Here is a 27,204-nt window from a genome sequence, read left to right as displayed (position 1 = left end):
TTTAGTCACCTATGCATAGGAGTAGTTTAAGAGTTTGCATGCTCAGAGCTTTCATCACCTTCCTAAATACCGAACTACGGCAATTACACTCTATTCTGTTCTGACTAATCTAACCTATTCTCAGCAGGATGTACACTTCAACATCTGTTATTTTCATATAATTATACAGAACACATATTGGTACTGTGATATGCTTATCCTTCTGTGATAAACTTGAACATAGGAGGTATATTCTTAATGAACCTAAGCTCAGAAGATAGTTTCAGTGAAGTGTGACTTGACACCAATACAAGGGTTCTCTGAATGCATATATCTTTTTGCTAGGCAAAGATATACCTTAACAACAGGTGCCAAGGAGTTACGAAGGAGTTAGTTGGAAATAACTACCAAATCAGAATACAAGGCATTAATACAGCAAGAAATTAATAAAGCTGGCAGCAAGGATGAATTGATCTTTTCTATTTTGTAGTCAGGAGATAAAGCACAAAAGAGATTATTTCTCAGTACACCAAAGTAGTGCTTACATTTTCAGTATGTCCTGCTGAAAAATGGCTCTGATGTTAAAAACAGAATTGGTTGTAAAGACATCTGTATGCTATCTTATTATCTGAACAAATCAGAAGTGACAAAGTATTATTACTTACGAGAGCTTCAAAAAACACAACAAAACACAAACACCTTCAATAATGGTATTTTAACACGTAAAATGTAAATTCACTGATTCCAAAGCCAGAAGGACAACTTTTCAGCACTGCTCGAGTTACCAGTTGAGTTGTCTGCTAGAAACACATCATTATTTTATATTTCCCCGGGACTTTCACAGGCAAGCAGGTGAGGAAAAAAGAGTTTACAAATCATAGAAGGAAGCTGGAATCCGGATGGATCCAGTCCATTTCCCTGCTGATGCATGATTCCCCCCACCCCCACCCCAATGCATACATTTAAAAATGTGCGCAAAGATGGAGCAGTCAGTACATCCCATGAGAAATTTTTAACAGCCTAATATCTCAAAATATTTTCCAGATACTCAGCCTACAAAGGCAATATGGAGGCTACTGCATTCCCTTTTGCTATCATTTAGCCAAACTCTACAACCAAGATATTTAAGAAATCATGCCAGAGTTGAGTTTGCTCTTCAGTACATATTTAGTGTAACCTAAATATATGTCTTCAAATTGCAAAAGGCACTGAGCACCCATTAATGTTAGGTCTCAAGATAGAAATTTAGGAGTTTAAGTTGTGGCTTCCACCTTTATTCTTGGCCCATTCAGTTAGATCTTTTAGTCTTTCCCCCAAGACAGTCCTTCCATTTCATCTGGCCGTCTCAAAATGCCTTCTAGTTTAAGGTACTTTCTAGGGATATATTTATAAATATGCCTAGCAATGAATAGGAGACTGCAAACAGGAATGTTATTAAGCAAGCAACTTACCTTTATTTAATCAATGCATCTGATTACCACAAAACATTTTTCCTTCTCCGGGCATAGTCACAATACAGTCTGAAGTTGACCTATACTGGATCAACTTACAGCCATTGCAGTCCACTAGAGGGGCAGTATGGGAGGCTAAGAGCCACAGCTCCCACTTCCACACAGCTCCCCACCTAGAGCCCTAAAACTGACAAGACAGCCAACAACTGATGTAAGGAAGGTAGTGGTGTCTTCACAGACACCGCTTCATACTAACTACACTAGACCTGGAAGGCCAGCTTAAGGAACGCAATTTCAGCTACGTAGTTCATGGCAGCATTCCCACAGCGGCAGGTCAATGGGAGCAAATGCTCCCATCAGCTTCCTTTACTCCTTGCAACTGCGAGGAGTACAGACATTGGCCATGCTGCCCTCACCATTCGATTTACGCGTCTTAACTACATCTGCTAAATCAAACACCAGAAGTTTGACTTCTGGCACGGCGAGTGAAGACGTGTCCCACACCAACATAAGCCCTATGCCTCTCATGAAGATGAAATTATGTTAGTATAGTATGGCACTTGCATCAGTGAGACAAGACTATAACATGTGCACTAACAATTACATCAACATAAGCTGCTTTATGTCAACCTAACTAAGTAGAGTAAACCAGAGATCAGTTCTGGGGAAAAAAAATTTACAGATGGACTAGAAAAGTTTCTTGTTTCTATTTAAGTAGTATAAGCATGTTGATGGGTTATCATTCTCAACTATCTCAGAGAGTAGCCAGTTCACAGAAGCATAAGTAAACAGAAATTATTTGGACTACCTCACTATAATTTTTTAGTGCTTTTAAATGCCTCACATGGCTGAACTGTTTCCTCGTGAGAATTTCTGGGTACTCAAAGTAAAATAGCTTCCATTTGCTAAACTCTAACTTAGTTGCAATCTTACAGTAAGTGTACTTACAGTAAGTGCACTCTCTCAAGTAACTATGGTTCTATGTACTGTAAAAGGAAGCAATGTTTTCCACAGAAACAACAGAACCAATAGTAGTTACCGAGAGTGGTCTAAATGAATGGAAAGGGAACCTGCCTCTGTTCATTTGAAATTTTTAAAAATAATGTCGGTCATCAAAATAGTCCTTTGAAGCCATGTGATGAATTATCCGCAGTTATTTCAGCCAATATACCTCAATCAGCCTAGAATCTTAGCATATTATTTATCAAATGATGGTCTGTATTGGATTGTAATGCCCTGACATCATCACTGACAACTGTATGTAGTTCAAGCCAAAATAGAAAGAAAACATTATTTAAAAAAATAAAGAAATTTCCCAATACTTAAAACATCTTCAACATTTAGGAGATATCACTTCTTTAAGGGTAAATCCTGCCCTCATGACCATGGAAGGTTCGCTAACAGCAGAACTAGTGAACTGAGGATAGGCCCCTCTGGCTTGGCTATATAGCAAGGTGAAGTGATCAGCTTTGTCTTTTCCCCAGTGACATGAAAGAAACAATATGTGGCAGTGGCTGTTCCAGTCAATTGATAAAACTAGTTTGGAGGATGGAAATCTCTCCTCTTCTTGCATGTGCATGGCCTCTACTTGGCTGGGTGCTGCAATGTCTCTTAAAGAAGAAATTAATTATCTGAAAGGAAGATTAGAATATGTTACTATTTCATGTAGAAGCCAACATGCTCCAAAAATGCTGGGAGGGAGGGGGAAGAGCAGGTAAAAGCGGGTCTCTGGTGCCCCAGTGAGAGAGAGGCATGGAGGGATGCGGCAGACTAGTAGAAAGGCAGTGCTGCAGCCCACTGAGGTGAAGGAGAGCCACTCATGCTATTTCCAGGTCACAACACTTCTTTTCCATATTGTGGATCTCTGTTATAAACTCTAGCAATTTTTCTACAATATTTTTATATGCAAAGCATTATCTAAATGCTAACTATTATTAATATTCTCTACAGAATTTCCATTGCCACCAATGGTAGTTCCACAGGAAGAACAGCTATTGGATATACAATATGTACCCACAATGAACATAAGGGATCTCATGGACTATAGCACAAAAGTTTGCCCATAGTATTTAATACGGTAGAAACATAAAATGTGTTATTATCCTCTATACTATTTAAATGTTTATAAAAATGTGTCAAAATGAATTTTTTTTAATCAATATAGAAACAATATACCCAGCAGCAACTGGTAGAAACAAGTTACTAACTTACACTACTAGAAGAAATGCAAAACACTTCAGTTTTCTAAAAGCTAATTTAAAAAACTGTGAGGCTTTTTTGTCATATATTTACATTCAGATCTCTATCTATTTGCAACAATGGACTACTGGGTATATATCAGTCTTGTAAATGACACTTTTCTATCCTCCCTTAGGCGATTAAGAAATCTGCTATAACAATTGAGGAAATCAGTTTATTTCTATTACTTAATGAACATACAGTATAAGTCTGCACAGTCATTTTATAGAAGATTAACTGGTTGCTCGGGTCCTTAACTCAAATAAGTTTTGCTGTTCTTCATTTAAATCTTTGTTCTGGGATGCGATGTTCTGTATGAAGGCTGCTTTGGGAAGAGAGAACAACTCCAGCCCTCTCTCACCACAGCAGCTCAGGGCCAAGTGAGACACACCTGTCCATGGACATTGCAACTCCAGTGGGCACAGCCAGCAGTGGGAAAGAGACACACAAGCAGACAAACTCTAAAATATGTAGTAGGTAACTGTCCCTTTCTCCACCCCTGCCCTCTGCTGGCCCAGTCCCCATTTCTGGCCCTTTGCTAACCCCTCTGTGGTCATTCTGCAGCGTAACTCCCTCCTAGCAGACCCTCTCCTTTCCATTTTATGAGAAATAATCAAATTCTACACACATCTCATTGTCCTGGCACAACCAAACCCTGACCTTGCCCAGTTATGGTAAGAGGAAGCTGCATACCTAATTTGGTGGTCCTAGTTCTTAACATTTAGGAATAGTTCTTGAACAAATTAACATATACATTTCTGGCTTTTCAACATACGAGGTAAAATTCTGTCCAACGCCATCCAAAAATCAGAATGTGGCCCACTGTACAGAACACAAAATAACGCCAACCAGTTCTATCAGCAAATGAAAATACCTAAACTTGTAACTGATCAGACCACTCAATGTTTATCATAGGGCACCAACAAATGAATGACATGAAGTCTGTTATAAGGTATCAAATTACATTAACAGAGTAGTGATTTGGAGAAGTCCTTACTTCTCAAACAATTTAACCTCACCCACCCAACAGGCCAGCATATTCATGTTAAAACAAAGGCATGAAATTGCTGTGCATCACAGTACAGCTTTCCTTCCACTTGAACAGTGCTTACAGGAAAATTGAGAAAACCAGAACCACCCATGTTTCAAAGTCTACCAGCGACTGTAACCACCTGTTTGAATGCAACTGTACTAAATGGCATTTTAATTTGGTCAGATTAGAAGTAGGTAGTTAATTATAGTTATACCCCTTTTCCTCTGGTCTATGACTCTCTTTTCAAGTTGAAGGCATTGAAACAATGGTCACATTAATCCAGACAGTGTAGAATTTAGATTCCAAGTTTTCATTGTGTTCCACTACAATTAATCTGTAGCCACTGCTGTCACAGAAGCATGTGTCCTTTGATATGGATGTCCCTTGCAATTTCTTGTTAGTATATCTGTCAGTGAGGAATGAAAGCTATATTGCTCTCTCTCTAAATACAGCATATATCTTCTCTGTAGTGAATTCAGTGCCTACTTGAAATTTGGAAACTGTTTTCTGAACTATGACTTTTGGCCGACAGCAGTGTTTCTTGCAGCTGTTGAGTGGTTGTCTGCTCACTGTTCATCATGGTCACCTGGCAGATTTGAACATCTTCCAAATAAGATTTTTTTTTCCAGATTCTCCCTAGAGTAATGCTCGAATCCAATCCATTTGATGCAATAGTCATAGATCTCTTGCAAACAAAATGTTAGCTAGTCAAGAAATTCCAAAAGCCAGAAAACATTGTTTCACAAACAAGTGGCAGCAACACGTCACCTACAGAACTCAAATATTTACATAGGAAAGAAATTAACAAGTAACGTAATTGTGACACTGGCAAACCAAGTGCCAGGTCATGCAAAGGCCTCAGGCCTCACTGACCACTTATACATGCATAGCTGTAAGGCAGTCTTGCTTACCTGTGGGTTGGCATTATCAAAATATATATTAGATGTTAAGTTGACAAGAATGTGTTTAGTGTTTTATAAAATATTTATAGCATGCTCTATGTATCATTCTCACTCAAATACAGCTCATATTACCGTGCAACAGTAAACATTTGCACTTTATAGACCCCTGTAACATTAAACAGAAAGCAGGAAGGTGTCAATTACTGCTCATTTCAAAGCAACTGCCAGTTTGTGTAACAATCAGAAATCAAAGATTCTAAATTAATTCCCCTTGCTGTATCATTAAAGAAAGAACCCGTGTGGCTTGCCAAACTGTCAACTTGTTTTTCTGTGATAAGAAGTTATAGGTATGGACACAAGTTAAAAATTCTTCATCTCTGTACTGTTGGATTATAAGAGCAAAATAACTGAACAAAAATATGGCAGAGACCCCCAGAACTATTCCAAAAATAATTTTGGAAATTTGGCAGATTATAATTTCAAAGGGTAGCAGTGAGGTAGTAGATTGTGATTCACCTGTACAAACAGTTTATTTGTTTTTTACCTCCAAATAACTTATTCTCTTTTTAGCTATTACACCATTAGTTAATTTACTATAGAATTGGCTGCCAATATTGTCTTTGGTGTAAGATCTAGGATACAGGTTAATCTGGATGAGTGACTGGTTTCTTGGGACTGGGAATAACCTGAGTACTGGGCTCTGCCCACAAAAGCTCATACCACCATCTACATGTTTTGTTAGTCTTTAAAGTGCTACCAGACTATCCGTTGTTTAAGTTTATCCTGAATATTATTGTGATTTTTTTGGTGTGACCATTTACCACTTAGCATGGCAAGTGCCTAAGGTGACTGACTATGGTTCCATTTTAAGACTATTGAAGCACTTTGGGAGTTTATATTTGGCACTAAGTAGGTAACATCTAATTATAAAACCTACCTCCAGTCAGGAAGGAGTAGGTTTTATAATTAGATGCCCTTACTATTTGACAATCTGGTTGGAGTTTGTCACTCTCAGTTGTAAGTCACTTCAAAAAGCATGACAAACAAATATTTCACTGGCCACATAATGAATACAATCACTTTGGGGCAGACTACAAACTCCTTCTTCCAATTGGTGAATAGCTAGAAGTAGTCCTACTCACGTCATCCATTGAACTTCCTATAACTCTCTCCAACAGTTTGCTTTTGCTCCTCTTCAATGGGGCCCTAAAGCCACTGCCTCAAAGTTAAAAATTCATGACATCATAGACATTCCAAAGAGATAAGTATGTACAATGAAGCTTCATAACAAGTCCAAGGCACAAATGATTTGCTGTCTCTCCAGAATACTTAAGCACTGACTATTTTATCTTCTTTTCCTGATAGAGACATTACAATAGTAATGATTGAAACCAAGAGAGAAATTCCAATTACCTTTTGCAGTCAACAGAGAACATTGTTCACTTGAATAAAAAGACTTACTATGCAAACATTGGAATCCATTAAAAACAAGCTTTAGGGTAACATCATAAATGCCAAATTAGTCTTCAAATTAATCAAAACTGCTCTAATTCTCTGAAGGGTGGGATCTAATTAATTTTTTTTTTAAGGAAACACAAGAGATGCATTACGGTCCAGTCCTACGAGGTGCTGAACACCACCACCTACTACTGAAGTTAATTTGCATTGTGGGGGATGAGCATGTGTCAACTGGATTTTTACTGATGTCTCCAGGACACTGGAAGCACATGTATGCAAGACTTAAGCCACCTAAGGTGATCCTCAATCAGCACTATTGGCTGGACTGGCTTATCTTCCCGTGATTATAAAATTCTAATCTGGACAAATTTAAAATAGCAAACATCGTGCCCTGTAACTTAGATCCAAGATTATTTTCTGTAAGTAAATAAGTTTATTTAACCATGAATATGAATATTTAATGTATGGCGTGTTTGTCAATTTCCCTTCCTTCCACTCTTGGCTGATGTTTTCTCTTTCTCTCACTACATGCCAATCAGCTTCCTCTGTTTACACTCCTGCGATTACCCCAACTACATCATCTGCTGCCAAATCAGAGAGAGTTAGTTCAGTTTAGAACTGATGTATACAATCAGGCACATTAAGCAGCCTCTATTTAAATTTCTCAATATAAAGTGAAGCTGAAATGCTGATGGGGCCACAAAGGAAGAAGGATTGGAATCAGTAAAGCAGAATCAGCAAAAACTTATAATATTTATACAGAAAATGGACTTGGCTCAACCATTCAAAAAGGAGTGATGATGTACAGTTGACAAGTCTTAAATACATGAATATTTCTAGTTATGCAATTCCCTTAGAGTAGATCATTGTATAGTTATTTTTTAATTATGCAAACTTCTCCAATTATTTTGATTTAGTTGAACATTGTCCACAAATCCAACATTTGGTCTGTACCCTTCTTTCCCCATTGACCATTTACACTCTGTGCACCTCTTCCACAGATATTAAATACACTTACATTTTAAAAACAGATGTGTTTATGTGCATATGAGCTGAGATCTGTGAAGTAAAGCATCCCTCAATGGTAAGATGGAGCAGTGATAGAGACTGCGAAGACTGCACAGCATGGCCAGGAAGAAGCTGAGACAGCCATATGTATTTATCATTGGCATGTGGAAGTCAAGGGAGTTTTGAAAGCATTAGCCAATTCAGATCAGCAACAGTCTCTTATGACAGTCTCATAGGCAAGCTGGAGAAATGATAGCTTTGTAATGTTACCATTAAATGGATTCATACTTCCTCAAACAAAGAGTAATTATTAGAGAATAGTATCAGATTGGAAGGAAGACTCAACAGGGTTTCTACAGGGATCTATTTTGGGTGAAGTATTTAACATCTTTATTAATGACCTGTATGTAGGAAGAGAGCATACTTATCAAATTTGCAGATGACACCATGTTGAGGTAGGGGTTAGGATTGCAAACACTTAGGAGGACAGAGCTGAAATACAAAAGGGATCTTCATAAATTGGACAACTGGGTTGTAGGTGGTGAAAGTAAATTCAACAGAGAAATGCAAGGTATTACACTTAAGAAAAGCCAAATACTCTACATAATTTTGGTCACTGCTGTACAAAAGCGAGATAAGAAACCTGGAAAAGGTCCAGAGGTGAGCAACAAAGAAGAGGAAAGAAATGGAATACAAGCCATATGAGCAAACCCTGAAGGAACCGGATAGCTTGGAAAAGAGGAGATGAAGGGGGAATATGAAAGCGGTCTCTAATACTTGAAAGGTTGCCATAACAAAAAAGGAGAAAAATTGTTCTCAGTTGCCACAGAGGACAGGACAAGAGACAATGGGTTCAAACTACTACATGGCAGATTTAGATTAAATCTCAGGAAGAACTGTAAGAACAGTAGGACAATGGAACCAGCTGCCTAGGAAAGTCATGGAAGCTTCTCCACTGGAGGCTTTCAAAAAGATAAATGTCTTGGATGTTTTAGACAACAAATCCTAGGTTAGCAAAGATGCAGATGATCCTGGCAGTCCCTTTTAGCCCTATGATTTGAAGTGGGCAGAGCCTAAACATTTAAAAATGCTACAAAATTCTGCATATTTTGTCTAATATAATATAATATAATATAATATAATATAATATAATATAATATAATATAATATAATATAATATAATATAATATAATATATAATAATCACTTCAGTTTCAATTATTTTAGTAAATTATTTCAAAATACCTGTCACCAATATGTCAACAATACAGACAACAGCAAAAAAAAAACCAAACAACAAAAAAAGATTCCCTCAGAGAGAGTTAAAGAAACTTCTACAACAACCTGTTCCAATTGGGAGGTGCTAGAGGAAGCTGTGTGTGGCCCCCAGAAACCAGATATCTGCACTGCTCCCCCAAGAGCTGAGTATGGGGCACCCTCTTGCCCAGACACCAGCATCCCTCTTTCCCCAGAGCCTAGACAGACATGGGGCACTGCCTGGCTGAGACATGTACAAACCCTTCCCTCTTGAGCCCATCCTAGGATACCCTCCAGACACCAGCAGCCCCCAACCAGCCAAGCGGCAGCCCCTTGGACACTAGCATCCCGAAAGCCTTTACTATCCCACCAGGGGACATGGTATATGTGGCTCTGCCCTCTCTCCCCCTTTGCCAAGGCTTGCTGGGTTTCCAGGTCTTCTTCCATCCCTGGGAAAATGAGGGTCATAGAGCATACAAAGCCCTCCAGCCACAACAAGCTAGGCACACTGCTCAACTCGCACTGTGCTCTGCAGAGGTGACCACAAATTCTGCAGAGGAAACTGAATTCCACAAAATTCTGCATTCTCCAGTAGTGCAGAATTCCCTGAGGAATAAAACACGAATATAGTTTTAAGGCTCATGTCCATGGCCAAGAGAAAATCATCCATCAGTACAATCACAAGCAGCAACAGCAGCAAATAGAAGCTCTTTAAACCTGAAATTAACTGCACAGGGACAGTGACTAAGAGTTTGTCAGGCTAATCTTACAGCCAGCTCCATGTACAAAGCGTTAGCCTTTAGTTATTGATGTTAACATGGCTGGAGGGATGGGGTAGAATGGGGGAGGTGAAGGGAGAGAAAGAAAAGAAACAAAAAGAGAAAATGGAAATACAGAGCCCACAGATAACTGAAGGAGAAAAAAGGGAGAGAAGGAAAGATGTATAACAGATGACAGCAATACAGAAATAAGAGAAGAGAGAAAAAGAAAACTATAACTGCAGATGAGACAGAGAACAAGAAGAGGGAGAAAACATGAGACCACTATAAAAAAAAAAAGAGAGAGAAACAGAAAATGACAAGGTAGACAAATAGTAAAGATAAATACAGACTACATGGATATGACAAGATTAACTTCAAGGGACAGGAGAAATTACTTACAGATGTGGGGAGGAAAGGAGGCTGCCTAGCTCATGAAGTCAGATATAGCTGAGTAAAACTGTAAGACAATAAGAATGCAGCAAACTTCTTAAAAAAGCATGAAAAGGGAAATATAAACATTCTATTCAAACCCAAGAAAGGTATGTAACGAGATGGCCATATCCAATCTTCATGTTTTAAATACATTGTTGGAACAAACACACAGTTGCATTAGAAAAATAATCAGATGTAAAGTGTCACTGTTCACTTTAAATACACGTGCACACAATAGGATAATATATTGCTAACGTGTAGTACTACAAAAGACTGCAAGAGAGAAAAATACATATATTTTGTTTACACAACAGACTATAGCAATAACATTGACATCTTTCCTGGATGTTCCTACAGATCTCTCGCACTGTCAGAGAAACCAGGAAATGGGGGTTTGTTTTCTTTCTTTTTTTTTTTCCCTTTAAACAGACAAGTGAATCCCATAAGTGTATGTCTATTCTGTGGCTAGCAGCCAGTCTGCCGGTCTGGGTAGACAGACTTGCACTAGTGGGACTCCAGCTAAAGTGGTAAAAATACCTCTGTGGACATTGCTGCTCTGGCAGAGTCTCTCAGGATAGCAACCCAAGCTCAAACTTTGATCATGGAAAACTTCAATTACTCAGATGCTGATTAGAACAACAACTACATACAATATCTTAGAACATATTTCTAGTCTTTCACAGATTGACTTTTTTTTTAAATCTGTTTCTTCAACAAATATTTTATTTCTAATCTCAAATAGGATGTGAATGATTCATCAGTAACTATAACCTGTAAACCTCACGCTTAACAGTGAGGCTTACTGGTTATGGTTAACCAGTGGGAGCTGGAACAGTCTGGCTCTTGTTTTACATTGCAAGTCTCCTTGGGCTAGAACTATATTTTTTAATCTGTGTTTGTCTGGCCCCTTGCACAATGAGGTCCTAAGCCATGATGAGGGCTCCTACACACTATGGTAAATGAAACAAACAAAAACAAGAAAAATCAAAACACTTCTAAAAAGGTGTAGTGAGACCCACTGCTCATCAAGTTCATGCTAATCATGGAGGCCTCATGTTTTATACAGACATAATCCCTTCTTCCATATAACAGTGCAACAGATGTCCTCTTACACCAACTCTCAGGAAAACAGTTTAGCCTTTCATGACTTCATATTTCTAATATTTTTAACTGAAAAGCCCTTTTAAAAAAGAAATGGGCTGAGAGTTTGAAGACCATATTTTAGACTGAAGTAAACTATTTATGGACTATCTTTTCAATTTATAGTATGAAACAGTCTAAGGAAGAATACAGCTAAACATTGTTAAATTTATCAAATTACAAATTGAGCTATGAGATGGAAATTTTGACAGACCATTAAGTCTAGCATAATTGATTTATGGTTCTTTTATTTATTTATTTTATATTATATATATAAACACACACAGGAGTCAAGACATTTTAAAATCTATTGTATTTTAAGATAATCGAGACATTTTTTCATATGTAGATGCAAAACAGCAGTAAATCACTGAACTGATTAACTGTGTTCACCATTTCCCTTCAGTTCTTCAGAAAAGTTTCCAAAAGCCTAATTAAAGGAATTTTCTGAAAAGAAGCCAAATATAAACAGTGCATTCATTAAGGCTCTTTTGTAAAACATAGCTGTATATAGTCATCTCTCAGAAAAGTGATTCTTTATAACATTTATCCAATCTTTTGTAAGTGGAGCAAAAAGGCTGCTCCAGATAGCCGCACCTAGCACACTGAATACAAGACCACATTTCCCCGCAAAGACCACTACTATCATCAAATGTGAAAACACCAAAAGAAAATGGAGGCGATGATTGTTGAAAGAGGATTTAACAACTATCTAGTATTCTTCATGGCTGACTTCATATACATAATGATTAATAAGTTTGTATACATTAGAAACACAATTAGTAAAAATGACAAACTCCAAAAGGAGATGGAAGCAAGAACCGGGACAAGTAGAGCCATTTTGGAGTTGGACAAATATCTAGAAAAATAAGAAAATTCATCACAAGAACCAAGATCAAGTTATTCAAGGCTACTGTGATACCTAAATTGTTATATGCTTCTGAAACTTAGCAAATGAAAGAAACCCACAACAGGAATCTCAATGCATTCTATTTATTGTCCACTGGCGGCATAAAGTAACTAACAGGGATGTGTTATAAAGGACAGACTGATTAACAGACTGCAAATACAATGATTTGAGAAAGAAGGCTGAAGTGGGTTGGACATGTACAAATGAAAAAAGAAATCCTACACAAGCCCTTGATTGGATACCATCAACAGATGACATGTAAGAAGCCACTGAGAATGATGCTGCTGTCATGGAAACAGACTATAATGAAGCAAGAAAAGACGCAATAAACAGATGGAGGTGGAAAGTTGGGGCTGCATCATGTATCATAAGCTGGTGAGAGCCCCTAATAAAATAGCATATGCAAGGTAAAAAAAATATAAGTTAATTTAAATATAGGGTCCAGGGAGAACTGGACAGAAAATTCTCTTATGGAACATTTCTCTTCCCCCATCAGTAAATGCAGATTTCTCAAAAACCAAACACAGAATCATGTTGAAATCAATACAATTTCTCTTGAAATATTTTCTAATGGAATAGTCTTATTTTCTATTTCAAAATTACATTTAATTTTTAAATGTTACATTTATATAAATTACATAAAATAAATTGGCATCTTATTAGGGATATAAACGTGTAGCCAAGTACACGGTTATCCAATAAGCATGGGCTCATCAGTTAGCCCTCTCAATTACACTCAACCTCCCCCCACTGCTGCTGCCTCTGATATAGAAGGTGAGGGAGGAGGTAGGAGCCAGTGCGCCTAGGTAGCTGGCTTTTAAGCCTGCTCCTGCAGAGCTGCCTCCTCCTTACCCCCCTCTGCCCACCCGCCCCCCCCCCCCCCCCCGCTGCATCCCACAGAGGCAGCAGCACAGGAGGAGGAAGGGCAGGTGGGCACCACTACAGACGGGAGCCAGCTTTCAAGCCTCTGATACAGAGACAGCAGCTGGGGGTGGGGGGCGTGGAAGTGGGGCAGGGGCCGCTGCTCACCTCCCCAACTCTCACACGTACATGTGTACCTGCTGAAATTTTCAGCAGGTACACATTTACACAAATAAATGCATTTTAACATCCCTAAATGTATTTTTAATAAAACAAATTAACCTGAAATTAGTTGCATTTCAGAACATTCTGTCTTTTGAAGGTATTTTGAAGCCTTTTGGTTTTGTTGTGTTTCAGAATTAATTCTTTTTAAATAGAAGATTTTCCCACTGAATGAAATATCTGTCTCCCACCTTGAAACAGTTCCAGCAGAGTTATCATGACCCATTTTATTTTTCTGTTTCAAGAAACTTGTCTTATTAAGCCATCCAGCTGCCCCTGAAATTGCGTAAGAGTCATTTTTGTTGGTCTTTGTACTTTACGTTATCCTTCCCACTGCCTCTCTCTACCAAAAGCACAGGAGAGCCAACAACTAGTGAGAGCCCCTGGACAAGGTTTGGAGGGCACCTGGCTCCACATTCCTGAAACAAGATGGAGCCTCAGTTAGAAGGGATGGAGCCGGGGGCAGCCAATCCTCCGCACCACCTGGAGCACCCCCCTTCACCTCAGCCCTCAGAGCCACTCGGTGCTCCAGCAGTGATTTAAAAGGGCCGTGGCTCTGGCAGCTGCAGCAGTAGGAGTGGTGGCAGCCAGGAGCCCCATGCTTCTTTGAAACACGAGACTCTAAGGCAACTGCCCCTTTGCCTCCCCCAATTGGTGGGCCTGAGCATTCATATGTGGATGTGACCAGAATGAAAACTGAAATACTGAAAGCCATGACTTCTGGCTTACTTGCCTATCTTATTTCAGCCTCATCCACCTGTGTATATACACTGAAGAGCCCTGCAACACTCCTCCATTTATGGAAGATGATACAGTAAAAAATCAGATATAAAAGCAATAGACTATATACTGAAAGAAAAAATCCTGCATTAGCAAGGGGACAGATTACTTGAAATAATGAGTCTTTTCTAGGATTCAAAGATTTTTTTATACCCTCCCTTCCTTCTGTACCACATAAGCAGCCAAGAACCCAGCACTTGGATAATAGCTCACAGGGCAGAAATAGCCTTTGCCTGAAACCAATACCGTTTCTGGGCAGGTAAGTGGACGATATTGGAATATGGGAAAGCATTTGTGCTTCTCCTCCTTCACCATGCTGGCTCAGGGTATAAGGAAATGGAGGTCATCTGAAACGCAGGCATCTTGCGCAACAATGCACCACATGGTCCAGCAAACCAACTGGGCAAAATAGGATTCATTCAGCCCTTTGCTGTTATTTAAAAATGGTGTCCCTTCTCTCTTACTAGGAAAGCAAGCCACCACAGTGCTAACTTTAATGCAGAATCATTTTTGCTTCTTCTATTAAAACATTCCATTGGTAATTCATGAGATGTATTACAAGTGGGGGGTCACTTTAGACATATCTGTATGAGTTAATTAGCTCCATCTGTGTTAACACAATGGTGACAAACTGCACTGCCATAATATCATACCTCTAATTAGCAAATATCATTTTAATGCCAAAATACTAATGGGACTAGAACAAACAAACAATAATGAACGACTGCTGTAATTGTAAGCCATCCTACCAAAGACAGTATACCAAAATGGAGTACAAGATTAATGATAAGAGGTTAGAACACATGCTAATATAGATTCATTTTTAAAAAGTGACTTATCTTAGATAAATTACATGTAATATATAGAACTTAGCAACCGTGCAAGTACAATTCTAAGCAATAGATAGCATAGCACTTCAGATAACCGAGGGAAGAAAGAGAGGAAAGAAGTCACTCAGTAATGTTTGGGTCAATAAAAATTACCAACTAGACCTGACCTCTGGATCTCCTGCTCCATTCATCTGAAGTGGATTGTGCCCACGAAAGCTCATGATACTATCTACATTTTTTGTTAGTCTAAGATGCTACAGGACCATTTGTTGTTTTTTAAATTACACCTCAATGAATCAGCTGCTTCAATGAACTCACCAGATACTCTCTCAAGACTTAAAAAAAATCATAGAATACTAGAACTAGAAGGGACCTCGAGAGATCATCAAGTTCAGTACCCTGCCCTAATGGCAGGACCAAGCACCACAGATCATCCCTGTTAGATGTCTGTCTAACCTACTCTTAAATATCTCCAGAGATGGAGATTCCATACCCTCCCTAAGCAATTTACTCCAGTGTTTAACCACCCTGACAGGAAGTTTTTCCTAATGTTCAACCTAAACATCCCCTGCTGAAATCTAAGCCCATTGTTTCTTGTCCTATCATCAGAGGCCAAGAACTATTTTTTTCCCCTCCTCCCTGTAACACCCTTTTAGATAATTGAAAACTACTATCATGTCCCCTCTCAGTCTTATTTTCTAAACGAACAAGCCCAGTTCTTTCAGTCTTCCCTCAAGTCTTGTTTTCTAGACCTTTAATCATTTTTATTGCTCTTCTCTGGATCTTCTCCATTTTTTCTACATCTTTCTTGAAATATGGTGCTCAGAACTGTACACAATATTCCAACCGAGGCCTAATCAACGCAGAGTAAAGCAGAAGAATGACTTCTTGTGTCTTGCTCACAACACTCCTGTTAATGCATCCCAGAAACAGGTTTGATTTTTTTTGCATTAGTCTCACACAGTTGATTCATATTTAGCTTGTGGTCCATTACGACCCTTAGATCCTTCTCTGCAGTACTCCTTCCTAGACAGTCGCTTCCAGTTCTGTATGTCTGAAACTGATTGTTCCTTCTTAAGTGGAGCACTTTGCATTTGTCCTTATTAAACTTCATCCTATTTACCTCAGACCATTTCTCTAGTTTGTTCAGATCATTTTGAATTATGACGCTATCCTCCAAAGCACTTGCAATCCCTCCCAGCTTGGTATCATCTGCAAACTTAATAAGCACACTCTCTATGCCATCATCTAAATTGTTGATGAAGATATTGAATATAACTGGTCCCAAAACAGACTGCTGTGGAACCCCACTTGTTATGCCCTTCCAGCACGATTGTGAACTGTTAATAACTACTCTGAGAATGGTTATCCAGCCACATTATATACCCACCTTATAGCTGCCCCATTTAGGTTGTATTTCCCTAGTTTATTGATAAGAAGGTCATGTGAGACCATATCAAATGCCTTACTAAAGTCTAGGTATATCACATCCATCACTTTTCCTTTATTCACAAGACTTTTTATCCTATCAAAGAAAGCTATCAGATTGGTTTGACATTTGTTCTTTATAGATCCATGCTGGCTGTTACCTTATTATCTTCCAGATGTTTGCAGATTAATTCCTTAATTACTTGGCTCCCTTATCTTCCCTAGCACAGAAGTTAAAGTGACTGGTCTGTAGTTTCCTGGGTTGTTCTTATTTCCCTTTTTATAGATGGGTGCTATATTTGGCCTTTCAGTCTTCTGGAATCTCTGCCGACTTCCACAACTTTTCAAAGATGACAGATAAAGTCTCAGATACCTCCTCAATCAGCTCCTTGAGTATTATAGGATGCATATCATCAAGCCCTGGTGACTTAAAGAGACCTAAGTAATTTTTAGCCTTTTTTATTATTTTAACTTCTCATAGACTTCAATAGATTTTGGTGTAAAAGATTCAAATGAAAGGCAAGTTTTTCAATAACTCAGAAAAAAGTCCACTTTCTTGGGAAAAATTCCATGTTGGAGAACCAGGAACAACAAATTTTCTCCATAGGAGTCGTGGGATGCAGTAGATTAAAGGAGTATTTTTTCACCTCAGGAAACATAGGGTACGTCTAGACTACATGCCTCTGTTGCCAGAGGCATGTAGATTAGGCTACCAGACATAGTAAAATGAAGCGGCGATTTAAATAATCGCCGCTCCATTTAAATTTACATGGCTCAGTGCGACAGTCTGGACGCGCGGGTGTCGACATCAAAGGTATTTGTCGACCACCCAGGTAAGCCTCCTGGGATGAGGTTTACCTGGGTGGTCGACAAATACCTTTGATGTCGACACCCGCGCATCCAGACTATCACGCTGAGCCAACAAACAGCTGATCAGCTGTTTGTCGGCTCAGCGCGGCAGCCATGTAAATTTAAATGAAGCGGTGATTATTTAAATCACCGCTTCATTTTACTATGTCTGGTAGCCTAATCTACATGCCTCTGGCAACAGAGGCATGTAGTCTAGACGTACCCATAGTCACTACTCTATGTTATTTTGGTTGGTTAGTTTGATCTTTTCTTCCTGGTCTCCATATTCTAAACTCATTCCTGTGGTAAACCCTTTGAATTTACACAAAGGTGAATATGGCAATAGTTGTCTGCATCAGAAATATACCTCACAATTAGAGATACCTGACCACTTCTACTCAAGAGAAGCCTAAAACCGGAATACCAGCAGAACTGTAAGTCAGGAGTGAGGTTAATTGCCAGAACTGAGTAAGGAAGGTTGTACAGTGCCTGTTTTTACTATGGGCCCACTCTTAGCCCTCATTAAAGCTGTGGTGTCCAACATGCTAGCCACATGTGGTTATCTGGCCAGCTGAGTGTGGCTAGCTGGCTTGAACAACATAGTTATTTGTGTGGCTAGTTTGCTATAGTAGTAGCCTCTATAATGGCTCTGCTTCAGAAATGGTTGGACACTGTGGCATTAAAGTAACTATTTTCTAAAATCCCTACATAAATTGGGAGCTCAAGACCCAGAGAAAGTCAATGGGACTTCCCACCCTAATTTAGGTGCTTTTGATTTTATGTCCATGTGATGTGAATGTCATCATAGATATTTGTACTGAATTCAATAGACTCTCTAAAATCCAGATCCAAAACACATGAATAACTATCTTACTACAATCTTAAAGGTTAGTTGCACAACAACAAATCAAAGCAAATACAATATTGAATTAAACCTCAAACCTAATAAAGGGATACATTTTCAAATGCATTTTTAAACGTGTCCCTGAAATAGATCCATAAATGTTTGAACTCACAAAAAAACTGCACACCATTAACTGAAGGTGAAAATATTTTACACACACAGCAGGAAGCTGGGACATCACTTGACTGGCACGAAGACATGGTAATTTGCACCAAAGGAACACATGATTAAAAGAAGGCATAAGATCAGAGACGGCAGCTTTAGTTGGCGGAAAAGTTGGCCCTACATACAGCATACGTTACTATATGTGCTGCAAAAGCTAAATATCACAGGAAGGATGAGGCTAGAATGAAAATCCTGATTCGATTTTACTTTGCTGGTTTAAGTATAACCTTCATATGAATTAAACAGTTTGTGTGTGTAGTTCTGTTTTTCAAAATAATACATACAAATAACCAGGGCTCGACAAACCGCGGCAAAATCCACTTGCCAGTCCCACACTGTGCATGTGCGTGCCGCCAGTGAACGGGGCGACCGGCTGAAATCTACTTGCCACGGGCGAGTAGATACACGGATTTGTCGAGCTCTGCATATAACTACCTCTTCTATATTCACTGTATCTGAAGACAAGAAAATTCTGATTATTATAAGAAAATTGTTAATACCAAAAATGTATTTCAAGTTTTTAACCACAGTATTCAGGAAAATATTCACAAAACTCTTTGAAGTATGGTCTATCCACAGCCATGCTTCCCTTATAGTATGCTAAAAGATATTTTTATATATAATATATTGTAATACAGATACTACTGTTGTTCTAAAGATCATGCATGTGAATTCTTCTGAACCCACAGACATTTCAGATGTTTTGCTTTTCCACAATGAAAAAAAAACCTAAATGAAAAGTAAGCACATTCCAGACTGTGTGTTCTTTACTTCAGACCAATACAAATTAAAACAATCAATTTAAAAATCTGCATCATTTACAGTGCAGATACTACACTAACAGTGACATTTCTTCAAGAAAATTTGTATTTCTGCTAGTAGAGCTAACAAAACCACCTTGTTTCTCAGAAGTTTGGTTTATGGACATGATGTCAATGACTCAAGAACATCTGAATGAAATTCAAGATACATTTTAATACAAGTTAAAAATCTTCAGCTTTTAGCACCTTTAGATGTGTACATCTGATCACCATCAATGTCTTTCAGATATTAGAGATGGGCACAAAACAAAACCTCAAGTCTAGCTTCAGATCAGAATTTGCAGCTCTATCTGTTACAGGTTGAACCTCAAAAACCAGGACTCTTGTCCGGCAATGGACCATGGATCCTGCTGCACCAAAGAACCCCAGCTGGTCGGGTTCAGAATAAGGATGTTAAAGACTAGTCAACTAGCCGATAAGCAAATACTTATCAGTCACTCAGTCCACTAGTCCATCCTCACCCACCCCCCTCTGCCCTGGCTGCCTCTATTACATAGAGGCAGCAAAGGGGGGAGGAAATAGGGGTATTTCAAAGGGCAGCACCAGACAGCTCTGTTGCACTGCCCCTTTGAAACGTCATCTCAGCTTTTCAAAGGGGCAGTGCTCACAGCTGATCCTGGGATCAGCTGGCAGTGCGGCGCTGCCCAATGTGGAGCCCAGAATTATCTGGGGACTCCCCAGGTGATCCCAGGCTCTGCAAAGCATTTCTGTGGAACCAGGATCAGCTGGAGAGTCCCCAGCTGACCCCAGGCTCTCGAGAAATGCTGTGCAGAACACGCAGTCAGTGGGCGAGTCCCCAGCTGATCCTGGGTTCCACTGAAATGCCGTGCAGAGCTTGAGATTAGCTGGGGAGTCCCCAGCTGACCTCAGGCTCTGTGTGGCATTTCAAATGGACAGTGCAACATGGAGCCCAGGGTCAGCGAGGGACTCCGAGTCCCTCGCTAACCCCAGGCTCCATGAGGGCGCTTCCGCTTTGAAATGCACAAGAGCCCCTGTTGGAGAGATTTGTACATTTCAAAGCTGGCACATCCACATGCAGCCCGGAGTCAGCAGAAGCGCCTATCGACTGTGAAAGTGCTTATTGACTAATTGAATAGTCGGTGGAAATTCCATCGACTACTCAACTAGTAAATTAACTGCCATTAAACATCCTTAGTTCAGAAGCACATCCCAAGCTGGGCTGGCAGTGAGGAGCACATCCCCAGCAGGGCTAGCATGATGGGAAGCACAGCCCAGGCCAGGGCTAGCAGCAGGAACACAGCCCTGCTGAGGCCTGCGAGCGCAACCCCACCTGGGGCTAGCGTGTGACAGTGCGTCGGGGACTCCTCCCCCCATCCTGCACCCCTGTAGCAGCAAGATGAGACTCCGTCAGCCAGTGGAATAGAGGGTTTATTGCTTCTGCGGGATACAGCACAGACTAGACATGATGTGGTCACAGGAGTCAGGGCCAGCCAGCCTCAGACCCCCTGGGCTGGACTCCCAGCACTCTGCTTCATCTCTTCTCTCCACGTGTGCTCCAGCCAAACTGACTCTTCTCCAAACCACTCCCTTCCTTTGTTCAGCCCCTTCCCTCGACAGGTACGAATCGGCTGGGTCACTGTCTACGTAACCTGAGGTTCCTCAGGCGACCCCCCACTGGGCAGTACTTACAGACGCAGGCTAGTAGGGGTCACCCACAGCCCAAGCGTAGCAACCAGTGACGTACCGGCACTACATCACAAATATGTTGAGAAACACAGCCTTGATCGAGGCTGATGTGGAGAGGTGCAGTTCAGCCCCAGTCATGTATGGTGCGGGGAGTGCAGCGCTGGCCAGGGCTGGAGTCAGAGGGGTTGGCAGCTAAGTGCGCAGCTCAGGCCGGCGCTGTGGGGGTTCAGCCCCAGAGGCAGCAGGACAAGCCCCTGTCCAGGGCTGGCGTGGTGGGGGACACGGTCCTAGTCAGCAGCAACAGGGAGCAGAGCCTATAGTTCAGTAGGGAGTCTTGTCCTCCCCTTGTCCAGCAAATTCCGTGGTTCAAGACCATTCCGGTCCTAAGGGTGCCGGACAAGGGAGATTCTACCTGTAGTCAACGGGTCAACTCTAAAAACTTCCCAGATCTGGGGAAGTTCATGTTTGGGTGCAAATTCGGAATGAACACGTTTAAGATAGTTTGAATTTCGCATTTCGGTTTAACCCTTTATAAACTCTATGAAGTGTGGATCTGGGATTTTAGAACATATTTAAAACATATTAAATATGAAAGATCAAGTAGGTTTGCATGAGTATTACTAAATCTGTTACTAAACATAAACTTCACTCTCCAGGCATATCCATCTGGCACTTTCCACTAACTCTACATTTATTTGAAAATTAACACTTGATAACTTTGCTAAAATATATACTTTTTATAAATACAGACTTTTACTAAACAGCCAAAATTTATCCCTAATTTCTAATTATCAAACTCATAGGGTCATCCTTAGGCATACGCAACTGTGTAGGGCACCACTACATTTGGGGTCCCAGTAATGCTCCAAATTTAGTAGTACCCTATGCTGCATATACCTAGGGCTACCACTAGCCACAGGCAGCACCGGCTCTAGCAGACCCAATTCCCATGCACTCCCACCCCCTGCTCCGCCTCCCAGCCCCTTCAGACCCAGTCCTCCATCACCATCCCCTCTCTGCCTGCTGGCCGGCAGCTCAAGCCAACTGTGCTACTCTCCCCTCTGCCTGCTGGCTTGCAGCTCCTGCTGACTGTGCTATTCAGTCTGTCTGCTTCCCCACCAGCCTCCTTACCCTCCTTCCCTACCACCTCCCACAGCCCCACCCCATGGAGTGACTGTCCCGACCCTGTAGGGATGGAGGATGCAGGTTGCATAGGGCACCATCATAAGGATGGCTTTGCAAACACAACAGGAGATTTAAGAACAGTGAACAGCAAGTCTTTCTGCACATGTCACTGGAATTAAAGTCACCATGCCTCTGGTTTTCACTTGGGGTCTGATCCAAAGACTACTGAAGTCAATGGGAAGACTGAAGTCAATGGGAAGCTCAGGATCAGTGAGGATTTCAATATACAGTTTGACTTCAGTGCAAACCTAAACTTTAGATTTTTTTTACTTTAATGCAAAAGGGCACTAAAAACCTTTCAGACACAAGTTCCAGAGTTTGTGAAATAGCTCCACCATAGGCTCTGGTGTCATATTCAATACCTGTTTTGTTTCAAAGCATCTCTCCTGCATACCAGAATGATATCTTCCTGCAGGTTAATATTCATAGTCAAGATCAGAAGGAACTACTATATTGAATTGAAATAGAGAATGCAGGCACATTTAGTGATTGGAAGAATATATCAGTATGCAAAGGAAGCACATATTGGTTGTGTCAGCAGTTTAGGGGGAGAGAAGACAAAGTTTTGCGTGGGAGTAAAAGAGTAATAATAGGGTAAATAGCTGGGAGAAGAGGAAATGATGTGGAATTGGAAGAAGGGGAAATAAGGGACAGTGGAATGAAGAATAGAGATGACATGGGGGAAGGGGAGAGAACGAAAGGCAAGAAAGAAGAAGCAAGAAGTCAGAAAAATGGATAGAAAACAAATGGGGAAAAGAAACCAAAACGTTCTCAAGAAAAGAATGCATTAAGAAAATAAAGATTTTTCTTAAAAGCCTTTTCTTGTTAGTGAGGAACAGGAACCTCTACATTATAGCAGTGAACACTAACATCTGTAAGGAAAGTCAGAATTCACTTGATTTTCCATATAAAAACTGAAAAGAACAAGGATAAATAAAGTACAAAAAAGAGTTTGTTTGTTTTTTCACTTTTAAAATACTTCCAAGTTGCATTTCAAAACCATCTCTTTTCAAATTTTTCCATGTGGGAATCTTTTCATCTTCCTACTACTAGAGTTTAGCGTGTGCAGCATGTACTGCAAATATGACCGGCCTGAAGACTCAATTCAACCTTGCCCTGAATCATGTACCATCCTTGACACCAGTGCAAAGTGAGTGTAAAATACTAACAAGTCAAACTGATAGCAGTTACAGGCCTGTATACAGAGGGGGTGTGAAGGGTACAAACGCACTCCCTATGGTATCCCAGGTAAGTATGCTCTGGCCGGGGAAGGCAAGAGCAGTGCACTGTCTGAACCTCCCTCCTCCACCATCCACCTGGCTGGGGCTGACTTCCCACACAGGAGCGAGGCCGGTGGCAGGTCTGGGCCTCACTCCAGGGGGAGAGAGGGAGGGAAAAATCAACCCCAGCCTTCCCCCAACCAGCCAGATCAGGAGCCCACCTACTTTGGAGGCTCTGGGGTGGGTGGGTGCATTCTAACCCTTGCAGTCCACATTTGAAAAAAAGCATGTGCACGCACACACAGAAATTCCTGCATATGGGCCTGAGTTATGATTTTACATTTTTTAAAATCATTACACCAGAAGCAGAGTCAGGATAAATCAGTCCCTGGGTTTCCACTAGATCTTCACATATCAATTAGGCAGGAGCTCAATGGTCTGACTGATCACAGTCTACAAGAACTTTTTTGAGGTTTAAATTCATTTTAGCCTCTGAGAAGGCAGAATAACCAGGTATACCCAGCTGTGTGAAGAAAGCTTTTCTAATGGAACTGGAAACCAATTCAGTGCTTGAAAAGTAGTTTCTGAATAAGCTGCAAGGTGCCAGGAAACATTAAAGAATCTGTCCCAATGTCAACAAATATAATATTCGTCTTTTTCTGAAAACAAAGGCCAAGAACAGTAATAAACATTGTTTTGTTTCGACTAGCAATGTAAAGGTTAAAATCCAAAGGGAAAGATTTTTGCATCCACTATTTTCAAATAAACCAACATTTGCATAGGAAAACAGCTTAGCGCAGTCTTTAAAAACAGGAAAGCCATTAATTGATCCAACATGTTGGCAATTTTAAAGAAAACTAGACAGGAACAAATAATGCATTCTATTGTGTAGACATACACTGAGCTTGACTTTAAGAGTGCTTATACTTCTATATGCCAAATTCCTATTATGTCACCTGCTAAATAATCTTCAACACTTAAAGTAGTAGGAAGTAGAAGCTAAATGATATTCAGTTTATTGAGAACAGTTTTGAAATGCTTAGGAGCTCCTAATTTTTAAGCCACAAAAAGTCAACAGCAAAATCAAGATTTTTTTAAAGCGTTCCTATGACCCAATCCCCGTCTCAAAAGCATATGAATATATGAATTTGCTCCAGTAAACAGTTAATCTCTTTATAGGAGTTTGAGTGTAAGACATTCAAAATGTTCTGCCCAATACCTGCACTATCAGTAATACGAGGAATCCTTTCACTTCTTAGCCATCCTGGCTAACTTATTACAAAATAAAAAAGTGTAATTAAAACATCCAATCTTTATAACCTATTCATGTTCTGATGTGACAGATTCAACTGGCATGAAAGAGAAATGATTACTGGATGCAAACCAGAGATTTCAATAATAGGTGGCATTTTAATCTGCATGACAAGGCTTGTGGCATAAGAGACTAACAGCTTCTGGCAGAATACTTTGTCCCTAAAAATAAATCTGATGAGCTGATTTTTAAAATAATATGCCAAAACAAACAATTTTATAAAAACAGTGTTTTCATTATACAGTAAACCCAATGTTTGTTCTGGCTTTGCTATTATTTCCGACGGCTAAATTGACATTCACTCTCTTATGGCACAACTGGATTAATTCTTTGAGTCCTGAACACCCATTTTATGACATCAAAGACGCACATGGAAAGGACGAGAAACCACAATTTGAGACAAATGTCTGCATCTGTTGCTCATAAAAATCGCATACTCCAACGTTTAGTTCCACAGATGAAAATAATTGCAAAGATGATAGTAGAGGCTGCATTCTCCACTTTGCTGAGCTTTCTAGTAATTAAAAAACAATGTTATCCTTCACATCTTGCAGAGCTCAATCTCACTCCTTGGCCCCTGCTTGCCATGGACTACCGGAACTTAATGATCCAACAAAATGCTTACAGCTGCTTAACTGCCCTATAAAGGGACCACAGGTCCCATAAAATCCACAAAGTGGCCAAAACTTCACAGCTTTCCAACTTTTCCCACCAAACTGGATGTTCTTGTTTATCTGTCTTGGCAGCCTGTCAATGTCTCTCCATGGCAGCAAGCAGAAGAGTATTTATGAGCTGTACAGGTGCCCAGAAAAACACTTCTGTCCAGAAATGAAGCGATAAAAACGAGGGGGGAGGTGGAGAGAGAGGAGAAGGGGGCGGGACTCAATTGCAGCTCACTCCTGGCAAGGATAACAGATACAGAAACTGACCAAGCGGCTCCCTCAGCCCACCCCAGCTACCAGCTTGGCCCAAACCTTGGGGGACGCTGTCTTCCCCCAAGCACCCAACTCCTGCCCGGGCAAGCGAAGCCGGCTGGAGCCCCCCAAGCCGGGCGCCTAGGTATCAGCAGACACCGTCCCTGGCAGCGAGGGGGGAAAGGGGCCTCCACGCGCGGGTTTGCAGCAGGCGGGCGCCCCCACTCACCTGCATGCGGCATGGTGATGGTCTCGTTGGCGTTGCTGGAGCCCAGGTTGAAGATGACCACGGCCGAGGCGTTCTGGGCGGCGGCGTGCCGGATCTTATCCCTGTACGTGCAGTTGCCCTTGGGGATCAGCGCCACCCAGCTCTTGCCCTGGCCCGGGGCGGCGAAGCGGGTGTGGGGGTCGCAGGCCAGGCGGTCGTGGGCGGAGACGGTCATCACCACCTGGCCCCGGGCATCCTGCTTGGGCGAGTGCTCCCCGTAGCGCCCGCACTCGCTCTTCTCGCTGCGCAGCTCCAGGCTGCCGGCCGCCGGCTCGGCGTAGGTGATGTTCACGAAGGCCGTGTACCACTCCTCTTTCTCGGCCACCGTGAAGTCCAGGCAGAGCAGATGCACGAAGCAGAAGGAGAGCAGCCATGTTGAGAGGGCCAGGCTGCGGCACGCCTGGATCAGAGACATTGCCATCTTCCCTCGGCCTCCCCCCTCGCCTCCGGCCCGGCGGCGTGCGAGCGAGCGAGCCCCGCAGCCCGCGCTGGCCGAAGCGGCGGCTGGGATCTGGCCGTGCGAGGAAAGGGGGAGTGTGCGTGGAGGGGGGGGGGGCTGGCTGGGAACCTCAGCTGTAATGCATTGCACTGGGGGCTTCTCCCTGCCTCCCGCCGCCTTAGCGCCTTGCTCCTTCGCCCTCCCCCGGTTGCTCCGTCCGTCGCTCTCTCCCCCGCCCCCCTAGCCTCTCCTCTCGGGCGCCTTCCTGGCTTGGCGGTCGCTCCCCTCTCCCTTCTGGGGGCAGGGGCTGGGGAGGGCACACACGGGCTGCACGGGAGCAAGTTGGGACCCTCTTCCAAAGGGAGCTCCGGACGCCGGCTGGCGGAGGGGGCGTCTTGCTATATGCAGCCAGGGCCGGCGGGGGAAGGGGGGCGGCTGCTGCTGCTGCTCGCCCTCCGCCGCTCCACCCCCTCGCCGGGTAGCCGTGCGGGCGGCTCGCCAGAGGAGATGCTGGCTCTGGCGTGGCGGGGTAGGGGAGGCGCGTGCGGGAGGGGCTTTGGCGTGATGTCAAGAGCTCTTGCGGCTACGCTTTAATGGCGCGCGCGCTTGGAGCGGCAGCAGCGACACCTGCTGGGTCAGCGGCAGAATCAGCCTGGGAGCCGCTGGAGGAGAAGAGACGAAACTTGGAAGTGGTGGTTTTCAAATGGGGGTCCGTGGAGCCCCCGGGGGGGAGAGGGGAAGGCAAAAGCAAAGGTCTAAGCCACGGTCTGGGAAAGGCTGTTCTTACCCTA

General features: G+C 41.7%; 1 protein-coding gene across 1 annotated transcript in view; it reads right to left on the bottom strand.

The window, feature by feature from the left end:
- RNF150 (ring finger protein 150) overlaps nt 1-26,935 on the bottom strand; it is a 186,768-nt gene extending 159,833 nt beyond the window's left edge. The window contains exon 1 of the mRNA XM_006121644.4: nt 25,936-26,935. Within this exon, the coding sequence (XP_006121706.2) occupies nt 25,936-26,395 (460 nt within the window). The 5' untranslated portion in view covers nt 26,396-26,935. The remainder of the gene's footprint in view (nt 1-25,935) is intronic.
- Nucleotides 26,936-27,204: the final 269 nt, after the last annotated feature.

Source organism: Pelodiscus sinensis, chromosome 5 (assembly GCF_049634645.1).
Source record: "Pelodiscus sinensis isolate JC-2024 chromosome 5, ASM4963464v1, whole genome shotgun sequence".
NCBI lineage: Eukaryota > Metazoa > Chordata > Testudines > Trionychidae > Pelodiscus > Pelodiscus sinensis.
This window is presented reverse-complemented; position numbering and strand designations above follow the sequence as displayed.